This window comes from Phalacrocorax carbo, chromosome 4 (assembly GCF_963921805.1).
Source record: "Phalacrocorax carbo chromosome 4, bPhaCar2.1, whole genome shotgun sequence".
NCBI lineage: Eukaryota > Metazoa > Chordata > Aves > Suliformes > Phalacrocoracidae > Phalacrocorax > Phalacrocorax carbo.
In genome coordinates, this window is record NC_087516.1 from 31,169,299 (window position 1) to 31,191,988 (window position 22,690).

Below are 22,690 nucleotides of genomic sequence, written 5' to 3' on the forward strand. Positions count from 1 at the left end.
GGCGAGGCGGAGGGCGGGGCGGCCGTCAACGGCGTCCGCAGCCAATCGGCGTGGCGGCCCGCGGCCCCGCCCCGCCCCTCCGAGGCGGGCCGTTGCAGGAAGCGGTGGGGGGAACGGTTGGGGAGGCGCGCGGCTGGAGTGATGACGCGGCTCCTTTAAGAGGGGGCCTCGTGCCGTGCCGTTAGCCCCCGATTCCCCTCACCACCGCGCTTGGCCGCCATGGCCTTGCCGCCGTCCCCGCCGGTCGCCGCGTTGTTGCTGGCGGCGTCCCTGCTGCTGGCGGCCCCGGCGGGGCTGGGCGCCGCTCCGGAAGAAGAACCCGTCAGGAAGAAGGAGGCACCGCCGCAGCCGGCGGCGCAAGGAGGCGAACCGCGGGCTGAGGTGAGGTGAGGCGAGGCGGGGCCTGGGCTGCGACGGCTGGCTGCGGAACCACCGGCCCCCTCCCCGCAGGACGCCTCGCCTTTCGGAGGCCGCGGGACTCCTAAATTCCCTCTTTTTAGCAGGAAAAGGGAAAGCTGCAGGGCCAGCTGCGGGTGGCCCTGCAGCTTTCCCTTTTCCTGCTAAAAGGAGGGAATTTCGATCCGACGTGAAAAATGATCTAACGTTTTTTTTTTTACCAGATAAATATTTCCCCCGCCCCCCGCTTGCTTGCATGCTGAGGAGGCGAGCCGACCTCTCAAAGTCTTCCTCACAGGAGCAGATGAAATCAGGCTTTGTTGCAGCTCAGAGCCTGCCGGTTTTCCGTCAAATATTTAAGATTAACATCTTTGCATTAAAACTTTTTAAATGGTGTTCGTGGTTAGGGGGTTCTAATGCCGGGTGGTCACACAGAGGGATTTAAAAATTATTGACGTATGGCTTGGTGTAGTATATAGAGCAATCCGGGTTTTAAATATCAAACCCAAAAATTTACAGCACTGCTAAAGATGGAGGAACTCTGGGAAGTCCTCATATATAATGGTTGGAAACTTCTAAACATCAAACCCAAAAACTTACAGCACCGCTAAGAGCGGAATGCTGGGAAGTTACCCTGTTAAAACACGTTGCAATCTGTCTCCACTGGTAGATGTGCTGAATCAAGCTTTCTTAGCCATCTCTGGTCAAGCATGTGAATGCCAGCTTCCTTGTTTTGGCACTCGCTTTTAACTGTAGATATCTTAATCTCTATAAAAGTAAACACTTCAGTGAGTAAGTGAGATCTGGAGTGTGCTGGTCCGGTTTGACCACTGGCACGTGTTAAAAGCTCGTTTTCAACAACCATAGAGCATGTATGAAAAAAGCTGATGAAAACTTGTGTAAAATTTTAATTTGGCTGAGATGCAAAGAGTCTGTAAGGGAAGAAAGTGGTCCTGGCAATTTTTGAAAGGACTTTGTGTTTCTGCTAAGCTATCCCAGTTGCCCAATTGAAAAGTTCAATTCTTAATATTTATATCAGAAAAATTGCCTGTTTGGTCGAGGTCATAAGGTAAATAGCCAGAGATTTTAAAGACAGCAATATTAGAGCTGAACTAAAGCAGCTTTCCCCATGTTTTGTTGTAATAGTGGTTCTCATGTTCTGGTAATAATGTGCCTGGTGAAGTGCTGTTTTAATAATCAGTGCGCATTCTGATCTTCTTGCTAAGTGCCAAGCTTGCAATTTGAGGTAGGTGGCAGCCAGTAGATAGTTAATGGTCATTAATGCTGCATGAGAGGTGCATACTTAAAGCGTGAGGCTTCAGAGTATGATATGACAGGAGAAGTACAGGTCTCAGTATTTCTGAATACTAACTGTTCAAGCCTAATTAACTAGTGGTGTTTTTTGTTGGATTCCCCCCCCCGCCTCTTACAGAAAGCATCCTCACCGGTTGTTCCTGTTCACATTGTCAATGAAGAGTCAGCTGACAAGACTAATTTGGGCTTTATTCATGCATTTGTGGCTGCTATATCGGTCATCATCGTATCAGAACTGGGGGATAAGACATTCTTCATTGCAGCCATCATGGCAATGCGGTACAACCGTTTGACTGTACTGGCTGGTGCTATGCTTGCCTTGGGACTGATGACGTGTTTATCAGGTTAGCACTCTTTTCTTTCCATTTTATCTCTTAAAATATGCTGGGTACGTATTTATCAATACATATCAAAGTTAAAATTAAGGTAGTAGCCATATGTAGTTTTCTGCTTTGAGGAGAATGTGGAGGTTTTCCTGGAGACCATGACTCAGATTGAATATTTAGGCTGTAAAGAGGTGTTTGGGCTCCCTAGACCTCACTGTGCGTTTAGAGAAGAGGAGTGGGATTGGGAACCTAAGTACTTGCTTTCATTTTTGGGCCTCTGGTTTCCTTTTTATTTTTAGCTCTTGTTAAATAGCATGCCTAGAGGGAACGTGGGAGTGACTTCTCTCTTTCCTCCTAAGGCGAAAGATTCTTAATATGATGACAAATTTCCCTTGTCTGACTTGTGTCCCTGCATGTGTAGCTGTTTGTATTTGTGCTGGGAGCCGCAGAAGTGAAAGATGATGTTCTGCTGTGATCCTTTGGGATGGGTGGTGCTGACAAAGCCAAGAGCTAGTCGGGGAGTGAGGTGTCCGGCGGCACTGAAGGAACCTGTAGGTGTGGGTGCTTACATGATTGTAAAATGGAGTAGCCTTCAGGTGCATCAGATGCAGCATAAATTTTATTGTATGTATGTATGTAGAAATGAGGTGTGCTCATTTCTAACGATGCCAATTTCAGAAACAATTGAAATAGAGTTTATTGGTTTATATACGCTGGAGACAGCTGATTAACTGGCTTCAGGCTTCTTGTCGAGTGTTTCCATGAGTGCTTTTGGATGTGTAGCTATTGCTAGATGTATTGCTGCAATTTTTATTGCAGTCTTGGAGCAGTTTCTGTTTGTACTGTGTGAAATGATAGCTTTGCATGAGTTTCTTCTATTACTCAACAGTCTTTGACGTTTCTTCCACTTCTGCACTAGTTGTTTCATTTAATGTTATTTAGTACTGCAGGTGGTGCACTCTTCTGTGAATTTTTCAATCTCTTTTCTCCTGCCTGTTATGGCTGTCCCACTTTCTATACTAATTATTTCTTGATGCTTTTTCATAAAAGCTTTCTTTTCTGTTTATCCCCCAGTTTAGAGGTTCCCAACTATTACTTCCTTTTTAGAAAGGAGCCTTTTTTTTTTTTCTTTCCCTTCTCCCCTCTCTCCTCTGTGCCTGTTTTATAGAAGCTGTGTCTGGAAATTCCTGGGGTTCTTGGCCACCTTGATTTCATGAAAACATGCTCACTTAACCTCAGTGGCTCCAAGTAATCGCTACTTGGGGTGTTTTTTCAACTCTAAGCTGTGCTTAGATACTTCTATCCTTCTGACAGAATAAGCTCCCTTATCATTCTGATTGTTTCATTATTTGTATGTTTGTATATGCAAGTAATGCTAAAAAACCACATCTTTTTGTATGGTTTCTTGCATTGCTTTATTTCAGTATCTTCAGTCTTTAAAAAGACTCCTTTTTGATTGAGCTGTGCAATTAATACTGTTATTCATGTGTGTATGTACCTTGTTTTCTAATAGTACAGCCTGATTACTTTTGATCTCATAGTCTTGCTGTTGGTAGTGGCCATGCAGTTTAATTTCCAGATTATGTAGTAACTTCTGAGTGCATTTTTCAATTAAGAAAGTCTGTGCAAGAAAAAACACATCGTAATATGCTTCCTTTTAGCTAATTGCACGTGGTGTAAAACAACAGAAACAGTTGTGAGCACATGGTCTAAGCAGCCTCGAATGTTAGGTGTGGAGTTTTAATTTCCTCTCATATATATAGTCCTTTTATGTTCAAAAATGCGAACTAATCTTACATTGTGAAGAAGCAAGTACTTTGTCCTGGATACATATTTCTTCTTTGAGAACTAGTTTTGGCTTCGTTTGAATATCAAAGGCGATCATAAAAGTAGGTGTACCATGGAGGTAGCTTTTTGGTCTTTGAGTGGGATCAGTGCTTTTAAATTAAAGGAAGATCAAAGCTGGTTGTGTTGTGTGTTTGTGGAGAGTGTGGGAGAGAATGGAATAGTCACATGCAGGCATTTGCACATGGCAAAAGAAGACACGGATTCATGGAGCTGGATGATTTGTGGGTAGGTCTAGTAGATTTAACTTCTAGAAAATCTTATTCTAGCTTTATCTGATAAATGAAGTGATTGTAAAGAGATGCTATCCAACATGTAGTTGTATATAAACATGGAATGAAGTGCTATACACCGTGACTAATAGAACATGAGCACAGATGATAGTTTCATGGCATGCTTGGAGAAAGGCAGGACTTGCATAGTCTTTGGGAAAGATAATGTTGCTTGGACTGGCTCTTGGGAATAGCAGTGCACCAACTTTGCCTGGTATGCCTTGTCTGAGTGTTAGTAGGCTTCAGTCTCTGGTATGTCTAGTAGTGGTTGGCGTTTCTAGAGTGTCATTATCTTGCAAAGGACCAAAACAAAAACTAAGAAAAGATACAGTATGTATTTATTGGACAATATTTGAATTGTAGGCTTTGATAGCAAGCATTTATTAGAAACAATTGTGGTCCTCATGGTTATTTTCTAAAATGACACATTTGTTTTCCTTTCAGTTTTATTTGGCTATGCCACCACAGTTATTCCTCGTATATACACATACTATGTGTCAACGGCACTGTTTGCAATTTTTGGCATCCGAATGCTTCGAGAAGGCTTGAAAATGAGTCCAGATGAGGGTCAGGAAGAGCTGGAGGAAGTTCAAGCAGAAATTAAAAAAAAAGATGAGGAAGTAAGTTATAAACTTTTTGTGAATTGTGGCTGATGAAATAGTTACAGCTGTGAAGCTGTAGAATGGCACTGTCATGTTTGGGGTGTTCAGCTCTGTCTGTGATTGATAATCTGACACAGAGTATGTGTGGTAAATGGGACAGAAGTGGTGGCCCCTGGAGCCTGTTTCAACAGGTAATTCCAGTTCTGTGGCAAGGCTGGCTTCTCAGGGGAAAAAGGTGACATTCTCCATAGAGTCTTTTTTTTTTTTTTTTTTTTCTCCTCCTAATGCATTACTAGCCAAGAGGATATCAAGAGTTTGCTCTTGCCTCTACTTTTATTTCTTTTTATGGTCAGGCAGAATAATAGGAGGAAATCTGCTGTGTAAGTGCAAGCAGTACAAGACTGACCGTAACTGGAGGTTAGAGATGATTACAGGTGTGTGTATGGGTGGGTGTGTGTATATATATAGGTAGTTTTTTAAAATGGTGTCTAGTATAAATAATACATTGATAATGCAGCAGTCAGTGGCTAATAACATTCCAGATACTAGCCTTACAATTTAAGTATTTGGTTTGGGTTTTTTAGATGACATTTCTAATTTAATGGTTGGTTTTGTTTTTTACTTTTTTTTCTTCCCTTTGTCCTCCACAGCTTCAGAGAACTAAACTGTTAAATGGGCCAGGGGATGTGGAATCAGGGTCAGGCACCAGTATACCTCAGAAGAAGTGGCTACATTTTATTTCTCCAATCTTTGTTCAAGCTTTTACTTTAACGTTTTTAGCAGAATGGGGTGATCGTTCCCAGTTAACAACCATAGTCTTGGCCGCCAGAGAGGTGAGTGTTGCAGAATGCCCTCTTTTCTCTTGCCCTCCTTGGGGTGCCCGCAGAGAAGTGGGAGAGACAAAATACTCTTGCAAGAGGTGTCAGATTCACACCTGCTGTCTTGCTCTGCCTTACTGAGGCCTTGGCACAGCTGTAACACTGAAAACAAATGTACTGAAGCTCTGTGTATCATTAAAACTATTGTTACATGATTGGGACTGCACAGGTATTTCTGGAAATAGTTGCTTTATATCATGCAGCTGAATACAGTTGGTTTTGTTACAGTGTTGAGAGATGTTACAGAACCTCTTTTTCTGTGATCTGTGTGGTCATACAGTTTTAACACAGTAGCTTTAAAAAAAAGAGACTTCCATCCCAGCAAACTTAAAGCTGTTAAAAAGATACCTCTTTTTAAAAATCTAACTGAATGTGGTACAGTGTATAGAACTAAAATAAATTCTGAACTGCTGTGCGGTAATACTGTAAATGAAATTATATTCAGCATGATGATTGGAATGTATATAACTATTATTTTTAAAGGAAAGTTAGGGCTTATAGTCAACCTTTTAACAAGCATAAGTAGCTTGCCTGTGCTCTTTCATGCATGGAGGAAATTTACATTTTTTTTTCCCTAGGACTTGTGCTTCTTTCAGTGCACTTTCACACCTTCCCTAGGAATAAACCGGGGCTGCATAATGAAGGAGGCTATAATCTGTAGGAACCTCTTGTCTTTATTACAGTGCAGGGAAGGTGCTGGGAGCCAACGAGGCAGCAGCAGGATGAGAGGATGATCTCATTGTTCAGGCAGTTACATGCCATCTTGAAAAATGAGGAATTATTACTGCCTCTGCTCAAGTTTTTATATGGAGTCAGGCAAGTTGCTTCTTAAGCCCGTCTTTTCACAGGTGGTGGCTGACTATTGGTTTGCATTTTCTGAGCATCCCATTGGGAAGTGTCCATCAGACTCTGATCTGTGAAGTGCTGTGCATTGCAACTAAAGGCTGTGGATGTTGTGTCTTTAGCATATGAAGTGTTTGCATAAGTGCTACAAAAATGAATACTATTAAAAAATGATTGAAAAATATCTTGAGTTTGTCTTTCCAAATCAGTGAATGATTATGATCTGGATCTTTTTTCATTTAACTGGGGTATTGTTTTATACCACTTTTATTTCATAATATATTCAGATAAATCCTTGTCTGTGAATTACTAAGATAAATGGCAGGAGTACTACAGAAGTGTTTATTAGGAAAGAAATTATCTTTATACAGAGATGAGTAGTGTGGTAGATCAGCTGGGGCCATACATTCTCACTTCACTTCCATGTGAAAAGAAAACAAAACACTATGTGAATGTTCATTAAGTGAGTAGTATTCATCTTGTCTCAACAGACAAACAGGGCTCCTTTGGAGGGGAAAAAGGTGGTAATTTGGCTGTCTTGGTATATACACCGGGGCAGTAAGTTAAGTCTGTCTTAAACCTAATCCTGACAACAGTCCTTAAGAACTTTTTTACACCTTAATAGTTTACTGTGTATAAGAATTGTTCATCTGTTTAAGGAAGCAGAAGAGTAAACTCCATAGTGTCCTGCTAGGCTGGGTTTGCCTCAGCTGCTGCATCTGAGCTCTTCTGCTCCTGTAGATGCTATGCTGAGGGAAGCGGTTGTAACTTGTTACCTTCCAGGGACAGCTGTAGAGAGTGGGGTGGGGCGTGATGTAGATCTAGGCTCTGCCAGTGGGGGCTCTACAGGTATCTGCTGACAGCGGGGAAACAGGGATTTCCAGGAACTTTGGGTCCTGCTCCCAATCCTGGAGGCGAGTGTGTTCTGGTGGCACAGCTCTGCTTCTGACCTGTGCGTCTTGGTGGTTTCCTGCCTGGCCTCTGCTTGGTGCTCACCACCTTTTCCCACTGGCATGTGGTTTTGATTCTCTTGGACAATGTTTTCTGCTTTCATCATATCATACCACTTCCTAGACAGCTTTGCTGTTTGCCTGGTAGAGATTCATGCATTCCTCATGTGAAGGCAACAGCTTTTTTTTTTTCCGTTTGGAGCAAAAAGTCTCACTTAGAGATGTGCAGGGGACTCAACTCTTCTTTCTGTCGTTCATCTTTGTACAGCAGAAAGTCATGCTCCTACCTTGCCTTGTTTATTGGTCACTAAAATATTGATTTCTCTTCCTGATGCTGAAGTCTTCTGTTTTATGAGGTGTTCAGTACACATGCTGCCCTTAACTCTGTACTGTGTAAGTAGATCTGAGAAACTTCTTTACACTGTAGATTTGTTCATGTGTTGAGTAGGGATTTGTTATGTAGAGATGTGAAAGCTGTCGTTGATGATAAACTTTGAAAACAGTTTATCTTCTGGACTTATATTCTTTCATACTTCCCTCTTTGGATGATTGGGGGTGAGAGTGTAGAGTACAAGCTTGTGAAACTGGAGACAGTACATTTTAGCCGCTGAAACCTTTCTTTTGCAGTTCATGGATTTATTGTTGCCTGTCTTTATAATTAGGTTGGTGTTCTTCCAGCTGATGCATATTGTGTTTCTCAACAGCTGCCACCCTCCCTCTAGAGGTTGCTTAATTGGTGATTTCAGGGTGATTTCTGGATCTGTATTTAACTACTGGAAGATGCTTCTTGGTTGAAACATGCCATGTGTTCCTATATTAGTCAGATTTAGATTTAAGTCTGTCTCGCTAGCTGATGTACGCTGGTACTGGTCTTTGAGGCAGTGATGGATAGCAGAGCAAACACCAGAGAATATCCTCCATGCTTGACAGTGTGCAACCGAGAAATCAAGGCATTGTTCCTCTGTGGCAGGAGGGTGTTGTAGGGCTGGTGGGTTTTCAACTGTGCTGATGTTTCCTTTCTGTTGTTTTTTCCTTTTTCCTCAGGACCCCTACGGTGTGGCGGTAGGAGGAACGGTGGGACATTGCCTCTGCACTGGTTTAGCAGTTATTGGAGGGAGAATGATAGCACAAAAAATTTCTGTTAGGACTGGTAAGTGAAATCTTACTCCAACCAAAAAAATGCTGTAATAACTGGCAGTGCCTGTGGTGTAAACGAGTACATGCTTGGGAACAGCTTTGGGGAAAAGAAAAACTTTTTTTTTGAGTCCGAGTCTTTCATCCAACCTCACCTTGCCCCGCAGACAGCTCCCCTCGTGGGGGGTGACCCTGTGCTGTTTCAGGGCTGCATGTCCCCACTGCCAGGCAAAGTCAGAGTGCATGCCACCACCGTGCACAGGGTGCTTCTGAGGGACCTGGCCTTAATTGAACTTAATGGCTTACTGACTCTGACCCCTCAGAAAGGGTATTGTAGCTCCAGGTTTAAAGACGGACACAGGTGGAGCAAGTTCTGCTTCCCTATTAGCTTGTAGGAGACTAGAGGAAGGAGATACGGCATTTTGAATAGTATGCATTGTTGGACAGCGGGTAAGAGAAATTGTCATAACTCTGAGTGCAGACAGACCGTCAGGTGGGCCAGAGAACTGCACACTTATAAATTAAGCCAGCCATATAAAAGCTTTAAAAGCCACTCTGTGTGTAGCATAAATGTTTGGGGTTTTTTAATCATACCTGCTATCTATAGCAGGAAGTACCAATAAGGTTCCATTGTGTTGGTTTTTTTCTCCTTAGATTAGGTTGCAGCTTGTTTCAACTGTCAGTACTGTCATGTAGTGGGATTTCTTGGTCCCAGGAAGGATTCTGTGAAGCTGGTTCCTATAAATGTTCATTCAGAATATTTGTTCCGTAGTTGCAGAGGTTGTGAAAAGACAACTTCACTGCAAAATGTGAAATGTGCAACCAACATCTTGGCTCCTAATAAGCTCAGTGTGGATCTTTTGGCCACAGGAATAACCTTACTAGGTTAGACCAAAGATCCGTGTAGCTTGTTAGCTTGTTTAGAGAAGAGTGGGAGAACGGTCCGAACACAGTGGCGCTTTCCCGGAATACTGTCCCAGCCTCCCGCAGGTTGTGGCCGTTGCAAGCAGTTAGTGCGTTCGATGCCATCTCTTTCAGTATAGTTACCTAAACTGTGCAAAAAAAAATGCTAAGGAGTCTGTCACTCCAGCAGGAGCAATTTCCCCCATGCAGCCAAATATTCAACAGCAGGTGCCAACTTCAGTTTTATACTGGCTGAAGTAATAAAGCTGCCTTCTAAGTCCCTGAATAAATGCTTGTAGATGCAGTGGGTCAGTTTATGGGCATCCTTATGCTAAGCTAGAAACAACGCCCGCTGTTTGCAGCATAAATTTTAGAGTAAAATTACTGGGGAACTGGACACTTAAAAAAAAATCTGTAATGTCTCACAGAAGGTATTTAACTTTCAGTACCTAATTTCTTTTTGGCTTGTTTTTTTCCCTTTCAGTGACAATCATCGGAGGCATCGTCTTCTTGGCATTTGCATTTTCTGCACTATTTATTAGTCCAGACTCTGGTTTTTAAAATTTTTCGTCACCGCAGAAGAACAAGGACTGGAAGCATCAAGCCTCTCTCCTTGTGCATTTTTGTATATAATGTACAGCATTATAGTTAAACAAGCACTGAAGATGAGACACTGAACTTTTTATAGGAGATGATTCACAGGACTGACACGTTTGCGGCAGCTGCTGCAGGGGAGATCTGCTCGCTGCCTGGTTTGTTCGCTCTGTGGTGCCTGCTCCCTCGGTGGGATTGGCCTGGTTTTCTTGCTTGCTGGACCTGGCTCGGCTGAGTGTCGAGGATCTACTCGCATAAGTATCGAGGCTTCCTCTTTTCTCCCTCTGTTACATGTGGGCACCTTTCCTGTTTCTTCAAGAGCTGATCCTTGAGGCTTCTCGAAGCAGACTCTGTTGTGTGCCGCGTTGCTCAACAGAGGGGGTTAAGGAGAAAACTGCTGCTTCCCACCTCCGAGGACTTTGGTTCCAGGGTGCGCCCGAGGGGGGATAATCTAAGCGACAAGAAACCCGGGAGCAGTTCCTCTACCATTGGGTGGCTGAGCCACCGAGAGAGAATTTTATAACTTTAATTTAGAGGGAAGACTTCTCAATCAGGGATTTTTATCAGGAAATTGATGTGGGGTGATTAACAGCCTACCATGTTGAATATGCAATCTGCCTGGAGCTAGTAGTATTTGACTTTTTTTTAAATTTTGAAACATTAAAGTATATGGAAAGTAATAAACTGGTCCAACTTAGCAATGTTCCATTCCCAGGGTTGAACAGAAATGGAATTCATATTTAGATGTGTTCCTATTTTTCTTTTTAGGAATAGAAATGTAATCTGAAAGAGTATTAATAAAACATAGTGTCTCCATTTGAGTTATTTTCAGTATTGTTTTTGATGGTTCCCATAATTCCTACCACAAAGGTTTACCTAGTGATTATGTGCTTCAGGTGAGGAAAGCTTACTGAATTTAGTTTGGATACTGTTGTAGAGGCCAGTAATAAAGACTTTGAAAATGCCGGCTGCTGAAGGTCTCAGCATTGCTGAAACACGTGCTTTTCCCTGCTCTGCAGCGATGGTTTGGATGCTGAGCTGACAGCTCCGGTCGCCCTCCAAGATCTACTCAGTAGCAGCCTTGTAAAATAGAAGGGGCGGTTTCTAAGACTGAATCTGCCTTACTGAAGCTAAAGCAGTACGGAGCGTTAGAGATGTGACCAGTCCATTTGTAGCTCACTAACGGGGCAGTCCCCGGTCCTTCTCCCAGGTTTCTCTGCCCAGAAAACCCCGTGAGACGGCAGCAGCGCGACGCCTGCCGTGCACGGTGGTGCGGAAACGGGCTGTGCTTCCAGGCTCCAGGTCGAAGTGTTCATGTCTTGGCCTGAAGGAAGGGCGCTGCTGGCAGCGCTGCCGCTAATTAGTAGGTGAGGCACCCTGTTGGTTTGGTGGTGTGGTTTTTCGGGTGTGTGTGTTTGGGGTTTTGTTTTTCTTTTGAACCAAACTGTGTGTGCCAAAACCTGCAGCCTCTTCTTTCCCACCGCCTGGAAGCACGTGCTCTGTCCGCGGCATGCTTCAGCTCCTGTGCGGAGCGCGTTTGTGGCAGAGGTTGTGTTACAACAGAGCAGGGACAGGGAAGCAAAAACAGGGAAGAGCCTAAACTCCTGACCACTTACTGGGGAACTGCTTGTTGGACCAACCAAAAGTGGTGCTGCAGCGCTACCGTGGGTTCGGGTGGGCGCGTCCTGGGTGAAGTAACGGTGGTGCTGCAGCGCATCCTGCTCAGAACTCTTCCTCAGGATCAGAAAAGCCAAACCGCTTGGCCAGTCTCTAATGTAGAGGCTTCCCAAACCTTATATATCCTGCTTAAAGCTGCTTTGGTATGAAAACACTTGGGATCAACAGGAAGATGAAGCTGTTTAATGTGGTGTTTGTGGAGGTAAGCGTGAAGTTGCAGAACAAATCTCTGCAGCTCCCCATTTGCATTTTACTATTACAGACTCGCGCGTGTGCTCGGTACTGCCTTTGGCCAGCTGCAGCAGCGTGCGTGGCTGCTCTCTAACCTAGTGAGGCGGGGGGGAGCCGCTTCGAACAGCGGTCTTACCTTTTTGCCGAAGCACAAATGTTGACTTATCCTTGGAAATCTGTTACAGAACCAGGTAGCTCATGAAATTTTAGTAAAAGCTTTGAACGGTGCCTCAGTAGTTGCTACTAATCATTGTGATTTAACGTTGTCAAGTGCCTGCTGGAATTTTTCACCGTTTAAAGAACGTGGTCGGGACGTAACTGGAGCCCGTCGAGGGCGATGGAGGGCTCCGCTGCCGCGTTGGCGGCAGCAGCGCGGTGCTGCTGCGCTGCCCCGCGCACAAACGGCGCCCGTGCAGGAGGCGTTGGAGGCAGGGCGGGAGGAGACTGGGCTGGTGCTGCAGAGACGTGGGATGCCTCCGCGCTCGGAGGGTGGGGAGCTGGAAGCTGCCGGTTTGGCGCTTGAGGTGCTGGTGCACGTGCGCGGTAGTTCATTCCCTGCCCCTCCTTCCCCACCCCGTGCCCGGAGTGGAAGTTAGCCATCTCTGAGTGAAAGAAACCCTTGTCTCTACTTCTCCTTATGCCAAGAGATAAAGCAGGAGCCACAGGGCATGCCTTTCTGACCGAACATGCCGTGCAGCTTGCTAGGCTGGCGGGTTGCACCTTCATCTGACTTCGTCTTTCAAGATCCTCAGCAAGCAGGATTAAAACAAAGGAAATGCGTTTTAACAGCGGAGCTGGGCGTATGGCAACTGAGTGTTTTGTCATTTCAGCAGCCAGCTGTAGCGCTGCCTTCCTCTCTTCTGAGAGGGAGTCCTGACAGGTTAGCTACCATCTTGCAGGAGCGTTAAGCCTGTGTGTTAAAGCACCAAGGGCGAGCAGAGCCTGTGGATGACCAAATGCGGGTGGGGGAAGGATGCGATGTTACAGAGATGCTCGAGCTCTGGAACTGTAGCCGAGCGCTTGGGGAGGGTGGTTTAGTGCTTTTGCCACGTCAGCTCACTCAAGGGGAAGAAGGGCAGCCGCGCCTGTAGCTGGGTCCTGCAGCCGTGGCGTTTGAGCTGCGCTCAGGTGGGAGGGAGGAGCCTTTGCAGGGCCCGGAGCTGCAGGGTCTCAGGTTTCGGGGTGGTGGAGCAGGCCTGATGCTGTGCTGGCGGGGAAACGCGTCCCACGTGGCTTTATAAAGGCTTCTGTCCTGAGCCAAGGTGAGCCGCTTCCTAGATGGGGGTGGTCCTGTTGGGGAAGGAGCTGGCTGGTACATTAGCCACCCAAGGCCCAGGTTTTCAGGAACAAAATATAGAAAAAGTTTAAATAATAGTGCTCTTTACCTTTTAAATGGAGGTAAGTTTGGGGGTGCCTTGCGTTTTGGAATATGAAAGAAACACTTCAGGTAACTTGCTGAAGTTTTAATTGTCGCAGTCCTGTGCAGTTGCTTGTTCTTTTGTAGCCGGAGAACGTGAACTACAGCGAGTGAGTGTTCCAGCGTCGAAGGGAAGGCTCTGCAAAAGGTCGCACCCCCGACGCAGGAGATCGGCACCTGTCCACCACGGGTTTCCCGCCCGTCGGGCAGCCCTCCCTGCTGCGGTGAGATGCGTCAGCAGCTGCGGCCGAGGGAGCCGCCAAAGCAGCGTGCAAAGCAGGAACGGGCGTCTCTGCGTGTGCGCCCGCGAGAGGTTTGAGCGCGCTCGTCCCCTGGAGCTACGTGTTTCCAGGCTTGAGCAACAGAAACGAAATGGAGACGATGATGGTCCTACTGGGGTGGGAAAAAAAAAACTCACATCAACCTAGATGTTTAAAATGAGGAAGCGCTTGTGCTTGTTGTTTTTGAAGGTGCCTATTCCCAATCCTTAGGTAAAGCCCATCTCGTTACGTGGTACATGGCAGGGGGCAATAAGCAGAGATTAAAGTAAACTTGTAACTTCTGTCCTGCCAGGACAATGTTTTTCAAAGGAACCCGGTTGAACCGAAGTATGGGCCCAGTTCACAAGGAAGCCTGTTTCTCCTCGGGCAACGCCACCAGGTACGTACATGCTGGGCTGGTGCTCGGGCTCGCCGGTCTGAGACACGACGGTCAGATACCGAGTCTGGAAACTGGCAAGTTAACGAGCGGCTCTGTTCAGCGCGTGCTGCAAGAGGCAGCCTGCTGCCGTGCAGGCTTCCCGCGCCTCCGCTGCGCGCCCGGCCCGGGGCAGGCTGCGCCGCAGCGGCCGCGCTCACGGGAGCGGTTTTACAACTCATTCCTAGAAAGGGGCTGGTGGTTGAGCTTACCTGCATGGTAGTCCCGGGTATTGTATATTTTTTAAAAAAACCCCAAAACCTCTGATCTTGAATTAAGAGGGTTGGGCAGTTTCATCCTAACACACCCTGAGTAATTCTTAATTTCCAGAGACGTGGATATAATGATGTAACGGCATTTGCCGTACTGATACGGCGTTTTTCCATGGATGACCTGGTGCAGTCCCTGCGCGCGGCGCGCTTGGCAGGTTACAGCTACAGGCTTTCGCTGATGGAGATACAGGTTACACCTAACCCGTAACGTTTTCCATCGCTATGTGGCATGTGCTATAGATGTGTATTTCTTCTGGATTATTTAAATTTACTTCCCACGTGAGAATAATAGTTGCCAAAGGGTCCGACAGTGGTAGAGACCATGGGCTACAAGAACGCTAGTACGAGCATGGAAATTCTTGTTCTTATTGTATGTTACCCTCGAACAGCTGAAATCTTCTGGAATGCATATCACTAATGCCTGAGACTCAGAAGTGCAACTAACCTTTGGATTGCTAATCTTTACAAGTACTTATCAGTTGCCTTCCTGTGTAAGTGCAGTTTTTGTTTCTAAGTCTGCACGACAGCAAAATGCCGTTGAACAGCATTGCTTCAGGTGCGGCAGCGGTTGCAATTACAGTTCTTTTTGATAAAATTATGGAAAAATATAGTAATATTTCCAAAGTTCAGTTTTAAGAAAACTGATAATCTTGCTTGCTACATGCTATTGGTCTTACGGCTGGTGAGTGGTGACAGTTTTTAACTGCGGCTACAGCACTCCTATAGCTAATTATGCTTTGACTCCTGGGGCGCCGGGGGTTTATGGCACCCACAAGTTACACACAACGTGCACAAGTATTAAAGAACTGCAGGCTGTAAAAATGGCTCAGCATATTTATCATTTTCCTGGGCATTCAGCTTCAACTCCAGGATTTCCTTCCCTCCCACCTTTCCTTGAACATTTAATTAATTTCAATTTATTAAATGCTTATTATGTTCGCACTTTGATCAGCGCAAAAGGGTGAGGGCGAAAGGCCCGACAGGTTACACATCACCACACAGCCTGTCAAAGCAGTGCTCTACAAGAGTTGTGCTCTCGGCCAAATGCAGGTGTCTGCTTCCTTTTCCAGAGGCCAACATTTCAGATCATCTCTGAGCCTTTAAAAATATTTGACAGTTCACCAGCAGTGGAAATACCCAGGGACGGGAGACGAAAGAATTAAAGGGTGTTTTGCCCAGGGACTGAGGGCAGGGCCATGCTTGATAAACCCTCCCGTGCTCACGCCACGCTCCGCAGCGCTGCGCCGTCATTAGGAGGGCACAGGGACCGCACACGCACCGATACGGAAGTAGATTTAAGTTGTGCACGTTCAAGCAAGTGCCACGTGAGTAAACTCCACAGCAGTAATGCAAATACACAAACCAGAGGTCTCTCGCCTTTAGAGTGGGACGTTGTGCTGGTTTGGGCTGGGCTGGAGTTAATTTTCTTCACAGCAGCTTGTATGGGGCCATGTTTTGGATTTGTGCTGGAAACAGTGCTGGTAACACAGGGATGTTTTCGTTACTGCTGAGCAGGGCTTAGACAGAGTCAGGGCCTTTTCTTCTCCTCACCACACCCCACCAGCGAGTGGGCTGGGGGTGCACGAGAAGGTGGGAGGGGACACAGCTGGGACAGCTGACCCCAGTTGACCCAAGGGATATTCCGTACCATATGGTGTCATGCTCCGCATATAGAGCTGGGGGAAGAAGAAGGAAGGGGGGGACTTTCGGAGTGATGGCGTTTGTCTTCCCAAGTAACCGTTACACATGATGGAGCCCTGCTTTCCTGGAGATGGCTGAGCACCTGCCTGCCCATGGGAAGGAGTGAATGAATGCCTTGGTTTGCTTTGCTGGTGTGTGCATGGCTTTTGCTTTACCTGTTAAACTGTCTTTGCCCAAACCCATGAGTTTTCTCACTTTTACCTTTCTCGTTCTCCCACCCCACCAGGGGGGAGTGAGTGAGCAGCTGTGTGGGCTTAGTGCTGGCTGGGGTTAAACCACGACAGGCATCAATTTTATAAAAAGATACAGAGAGAAGACGAGAAAAAAAAACCACAGTATGCATTTTTACTGAAATCTCACAAGTCATTGGGCAGGGGGGAGAAGATAAAATCGACATCAAGCAGCCTGTGACAAGTTGGTTCTGTGGGTGGGGGGGAGAGAGCGCCTTTGTTACAGTTGTGGGAATGGTAAGAGAGCGCTTCACTGTGAAACCTGGATGAAATGGACAACAAGCAACTCAGGGGGAAAAAAACCTCCTAGAACCTTAGAAGCTACCAAAAGCGAAATTTGAAATGAGTTACATTTATTGAGTTAAAAAATTGACAGTTAGTAATGGTCACATGAACACCAGGGAACTGTATCTACATTTCCTGACGTCAATATGAGCGGCACTAGGGTTTTTCTGTTTGTTTTCTTTTACGTATACAAATCTAATGCCAGTTAAAAAAATACAAAACAAAACTGAAACCCAAGACACTGTGAAATCAACACTGCTTAAAAACTCAAAATTCAATCTGATATATTTGAAAATAAATAATTTTTACCTTTCTTGTTAAAAAAAGACAACTCGCCGACTGCTGTCAAAGCAGTAACATTTTAAGACCATTCCCAGAAGCGTTTCATAAATAATACCCACTGATTGTCTATTAATGCAGCATCTCTCAGTCTCACCTGGGGTCTCTATTAGTTCATACAGTATTTTGTTCAGACACAGTGTTTTGTTTTGTGTTGGTTTTTTTCCCCCCCTCCTTTTTATTTAGGTACAATTTCTTTGAATATAGCGTATCATGCTGGCAAAATTCATGCAGATGACATAGCATGAAACAGAGCAGAGCTTAAAATCACCTCTTTTAAAAACAAAACAAAAAAAAGACAAGGAATGTAGTGTTAAAAATCATGATAGAGAAGAAGCAACTATCCAGTCTCACGGACAACCAAGACAACTTCAAATGTTCTCTCACAGTTGTCTCACCAACTACGATTTGTTTAAATATGTCTTTTTAAATCCAAATTCACTTAATTCTCTTCAACTTTTTCCACCAGGGAGAAGTAAAAAAATAAAAGGTTAATTATTAAAACTAGTCTCTTTTCCCTTTTAATCAAAATAACCATCTTCCAGCCCTCTGACTGTACATCTAATTTTAATAATGATTTCAAATAGAGAAACTTATGAACCTGACACGTTTGACATCTCCCGATGCCACAACATTTAAAACACTCATAACAATACCTGGGTTAAATCTCTGAAAATATAAATGGTTCTTGAATCGACTTCAACGTTTGCAAAAGGCCACATCTTTAAACCTTCAGAACATTTTCACACAGATTATAATCCCAAGGGACACTTAGAATTACTGCGCAGGCAAACGAGCCTCCAGATGATTCTCTCTCGTAGGCAACTGTGCAACTTAAAAAGTCTCCGTCCAAGGAAGCTACCACCACTAATCCCTTCCCCTGGCCATACAAAACACAAAGCCAACTGGGTTTAGAAGCCTTTTTAATCTTGCACCTTGAGCCTCAAAGGATCACCGTGGTGAAGAAACATTTTCCAGAAATGTCTCTCTTGACAGTTTTATGCATGTCGTTCCTCGATGCCCCCCTTCTAAACAGTTTCACTGACTAAAGAAATAAACTGTTTTCCAAATAGTCTTTTCAGTAAAGTGCTTGTTATTACTCACAAAAAAAAAAAAGAGAAAGTGCTATTTCTTAAGAGAATTTCTTTTTCTGTGAAAAACTGCCTGATATAGCTTTATTTTATCCATTTTTACATAAAGCTGAAATGAAACCTATGTCTTGTAAGGATACCAGGTTACTAATTTTGGTGTTTGGCAGCAGGCGAGATGCCCACAGAAGGTGGTGACACACTGGAACCGTAGTGCAGAAGGTAAACCTTCTAGATGAAATGGAAGGCATATGGAGAGCTCCTACTAGAATCCTTTCATATTTATATACAAATATAATATATATTAAATATAATATAAAAATAGCTATATTCTTTTTCTCTGAAGTTATCCTAGAAGCTTTTCTTCAAATCCTCACCCCATCGCAGGCAAACACTGTCTGCTAAACTCCATGCAGCTATGCTGTCTTTTTCACTCCACTAGGTATCACCAGCCCGTTTCTTCATCAATACAATCCTCTCCTTAACAGACTCCTTCCCTTCTATCAGAGTCATTCTGTAACGTTTACGCTCCAGAACCTGCAGCATCACAGTATTCATTGCCGTGCTATTTATTAGGATGTCGCAAATAAGTCTACGACTGTAGCAGACAAGTCGGGCAGAAGCAAAAGGCTGATTAAGAACGAGGCGATACCCTGGTCCTCTTCCCGCTCAAAATCAAGGACAGTTCGGCAACTGATTCAGCAACAGGGGAAGCTGCAGACCCTTAAAGTAGTACTATTTAGTCATTAGCTGGGAAACAAAGCCGCTGCATCCTTGCACAGAATCCGGACCAAGTTCTACGTACTCGCTTCTGTAAAAAGTTTGCCTGATTCATGGCAGGAATTTTTCAAATGCGTGCTATATTTTTCCAGTTTGTTTTAATTTCCCCACCTTCCAATGCTTTCCCTACTAGCTGGTACTTCTGTAATTGAATGACCTCTCTCTGAGGTTACAAAAAGCTTCTTGATCAAAGCGTACATTTCTATAGTTCTCTTTCAGCAGCCATGCTATTGTCATTACCTGATTTCTCACACCTAGTTTAGCCTTTTTACTGATAGACCTATAGCAGCACACCGGAGTATCTGGGAAGTGGGAAACGGGAAGAGAAGTTTAAACGAAGCTTTTTATATAAAGCTGCATCATTAACGGTCTGGCTGGTATCTCTATTTTCTGTAATTATCAGTATAACAACTTAATAAACCTATTTTACCACTATTCAATAGTTCTAACAGCACTATTAAAGCTCTCCCAGTTTTCTTCTTTAGTGCTATATTATTATTGTGATTGGTTAAATTTTTTTTTTATCTAACCTATTCTATTTTTCATTAAGCAAAAGTACTCATAGCACAGACGCCTAAGTCAACGCAGCTTAATATAGGAACAGGCAGAATGGCGTGGTAGGGACAGTAGAGCAAGGCAGGAGTTCTTTACATAGAACTTTACAGAAACGGGTTTCTGACAATTTTTCCAGCCCAGAGAATGTCAGAAATCCCTTTAAAGAAGGGGAATTGTTCCTTGCTGTGTTTGGTATTGGCATCTGTTCCTTGCTCCAGGTTGCAAGAGGCTTCTTGGAGCAGAAAGCAATCTGATTCTCTTTGGTACCGTGTTTCTCTCACTCTCCTTCCTTGTTCACTACTGTGCTTTTTGGTGCCGCACTCTTGCCTTGTAACTGGGGAATAGCAAAGGTCTAATGGCGGGACATGCGCAGAGGCGAAGGCTAGCCTCGAAACGCAACCAACTGCATCAAACGCTTGGCTAAACTGGTATCGCTTCCCTGCGGGTTTGGTTCATCCAGCAATACAATCAAACTGTTTCATAGTACAAAATAGTCCATCACCATTTGGTTACATTCATTCAGCTCCTCCTCAGTATTCAAGATTAATCCAGCTTTCTCTCCCTAGCACTAATTTTAACTGCTTTTACCTTTTTTTTGTTTGTTTGTTTTTAATTATCAGATCTATCAGCATTTATTCATTTTCCTCTGAAGTTCTGGTTTCCACAAACTAGTACCATAAAAACCTACTGAACGTTTACTTAAAATAGCACATCGTATCTGTTGGAACTTTTTATTTTCTTTATAAAGTGAAGTTGCCTTCTGAAGTCTTAGTTCAGTGATATCTCTTAAATCAATAGCCTGGTAGTGTTAAATGCAGTCATGATCTCCCCCAGCACGCACTATTAAACGCTACAAAAATGATTAGAACAAACAAACAGACAAACAAAATCAGCTTATTATTCCTCCTCCTGCAAACGAAGTAATCTATACTTTTAGATTTTTTTATCTTTTAAGAGTATTACCTTCCAGGTCTGAGATTTCAGAGACTCCTGTCTTTCTGGCTAGTGTTTGAGGGGGAGTACCACTCAAGAATGCTCATGTTCTCAACTCAGACCGTTACTAAAAATCAACAGAATACAGAAATAGCTACGAAGTAGATACACGAGTTTGGCTGACAATGTACTAAGACTTCAAAATCGAAAATGGTTACAGATTCAAGACGTTGTAATTCAAGATGTTCAACATTATCACCTGAATTAAAATCAAGGCACTATGGGTTTTGTTGTTGTTGTTAAAATGACCCTGAATTAGTTCTGACTAATTTTTGAAGGAGAATAAAAAGATTCCAACATATTTTAACAAGTTACAATTCTCACCACAGAGAAAGTGGTTAAAAAGTGCCCAAAAGGTTATTAAATGTAAATATATTCTTGTGCAAATTACTCCTATAACTGAAACATTCTTGAAAATTACTGTCTTTTTTTTTTTTTTAAACCTTTTACATAAATATTTCCAACTATGAACTATATCAAAAGATAGCTTTGGGGAATAAAATTCCAAACCATCCGCAAGAAAGCAGTGCAAATTCCTATTTTTCAAATAAAATGATGAAATAATTATGAAATGATGGATGATATTCATGAATCTGAATGTCCTGAACCCTGATGCATGATCACCAGTTCAAACAGCTTCATCAATAATTTAACCTCGAGAAGTCAACTAACCAACACACTATACCTCACCGAACAAACCCTGACATCACAGACAAAGCACAAACAAGAGACTTGTGCCCACATTAAGGGTGAAAATAATGATGCATCATGTTGTAAACAAAAGGGTAGAACAGAGGAAAACATTAGTCTGAGTATGGCGTGAGAATTTGGGGAAACATATTCAAACCTACAAATAACAGATTACATTTTCATGCATCATATAAAATATTTTGCTCTTTCTCTTTTTATGCAGACATATACACAATATTTTACAGCATCTGTACAACAGAGAACTGGATTTCACACAACATTTTCAAAATATTTACTGTCCCATAATCATCTGAAAAAAATTAGATGGTTTTTGGACTAGATTCCTGGCATTTTTTTCTGCTAATTCAAATAATTGCTCCATGTCCATTTTAATACATTAAAAATGTACAGGATTGATAAAAATACCAATATTTTCAGCATCCCTCTCATTTCAGTCACATTTTGAGATTTCACCTGGGCAAATTAACACATGGCAGCAAATCCTTTAGAACACAGAAACTGGGGCAACTATCAAAGTTGGCCATGTCCCCATCATCATCTTGTGGCTTTTCTTAACCGATTCCAGAAGTTCGAAGTAGATCTCAACGGTGGGGTGTTAGAAAGCCTTCGTACTACTACCTCTGTAGCCTCAGTGCAACTGTTTGCGGAGCAGCCTCCTCCTGGTAGTTTGCTTCAAAAAGAGGCAGAGCCCCATGCTATTGTGGCTGAACTTTGGAAGGGTCAGTCATCTTGTCAGTTCTGTGTCGTGAAAGTTGCTGCTGCTGCTGGGACTGATGCTGCTGGTGGTGGGACTGAGTAAAAGTGCTTTGTTGTAGTGGGAAAGCAGCAGAGAGGATAAGCTGAGCTGACTGATTTCCATGAAGTAACCTGGATGTCTAAAACATGCAAATAGGGAAAGATTATTTTTTCCTGCTGCACTGAGAAACACAGGCCTAGCTGCTTTTTAACTTTTCAGAGGGTTCAATTAGAACAATCTTCTGATTTGGTAATTTAAGCTGAGCAAACAATGCAAAGATTAGTTCCTACTAATAAAGTTAATTAGAGCATCTGACCAATTAATAAAGCAGCTGTAACTGGTCTTCGTAATTTCCTGTGACAACGGGTAGGAACACATGGCAATTTGCCTCCGTTTCAAACCACAAGAGCATAACAGGGCTTAAGGAATCTATTTGAACAAGTGCAGGTGGCTGTCACTGCAGTCGAATGAAAAACCAGTGCATGACTTGGCACAGATCACATGTATCCCCTACAGCCAAAATGAACTGTCAAAGAAACTGCTGCACTTCCAGACCCAAACATCCCCTCTGAAGGGGGTTAACTACTACTGGAAATCATACTTAGTTTTAATACTAGTTTTCTTAGAACCAAAAAAATGATGGTTTCTGAAGAAAAGCAATGAAGGATGGGTACAAACGCACTTGGATGCCTCAATCCAGAAACACATTCTGCAGCAGAAAGCAAACCACGTCGCCTGCCGCACCCACAGATCCAGACTGTAAGAAGCCCCAGTGAGCAGAGGCAGTAAAACCACTGTTCCTTTTCTCAGTTTTTAAACAGCATTTCCTTCACTTCAAATTCTAGCACTTTAATAGTTCGTATTAAAAATACTAAACTTTTGCCTAGAAAGAAATTCTAGGACAGGACCAGACCTTTGGAGA

General features: G+C 43.7%; 2 protein-coding genes across 8 annotated transcripts in view; one reads left to right on the forward strand and one right to left on the reverse strand.

Annotated features, from left to right (window-relative positions):
• Positions 1–71: 71 nt before the first annotated feature.
• Positions 72–10,873, forward strand: TMEM165 (transmembrane protein 165). Its single transcript, XM_064449457.1, has 6 exons — positions 72–381; positions 1,829–2,054; positions 4,598–4,773; positions 5,406–5,588; positions 8,471–8,576; positions 9,948–10,873. Exons 1-6 carry the CDS (start codon positions 220–222, stop codon positions 10,022–10,024), a joined length of 930 nt encoding a protein of 309 aa, XP_064305527.1. The 5' UTR covers positions 72–219; the 3' UTR covers positions 10,025–10,873.
• Positions 10,874–16,373: 5,500 nt separating this feature from the next.
• CLOCK (clock circadian regulator) overlaps positions 16,374–22,690 on the reverse strand; it is a 68,115-nt gene continuing 61,798 nt past the window's right edge. For all 7 annotated transcript variants that reach the window (XM_064449460.1, XM_064449461.1, XM_064449462.1 and 4 more), the window contains one exon: positions 16,374–21,907. In XM_064449460.1, the coding sequence (XP_064305530.1) occupies positions 21,728–21,907 (180 nt within the window). In that variant the 3' untranslated portion in view covers positions 16,374–21,727. The remainder of the gene's footprint in view (positions 21,908–22,690) is intronic.

Coding starts and splice junctions, on each gene's coding strand:
- TMEM165 (XM_064449457.1), top strand. CDS start 220: ATGGCCTTGCCGCCGTCCCCGCCGGTCGCCGCGTTGTTGCTGGCGGCG. Junction 2,055..4,597: donor ACTGATGACGTGTTTATCAG/GTTAGCACTCTT, acceptor TTTTCCTTTCAG/TTTTATTTGGCTATGCCACC. Junction 4,774..5,405: donor TTAAAAAAAAAGATGAGGAA/GTAAGTTATAAA, acceptor TGTCCTCCACAG/CTTCAGAGAACTAAACTGTT.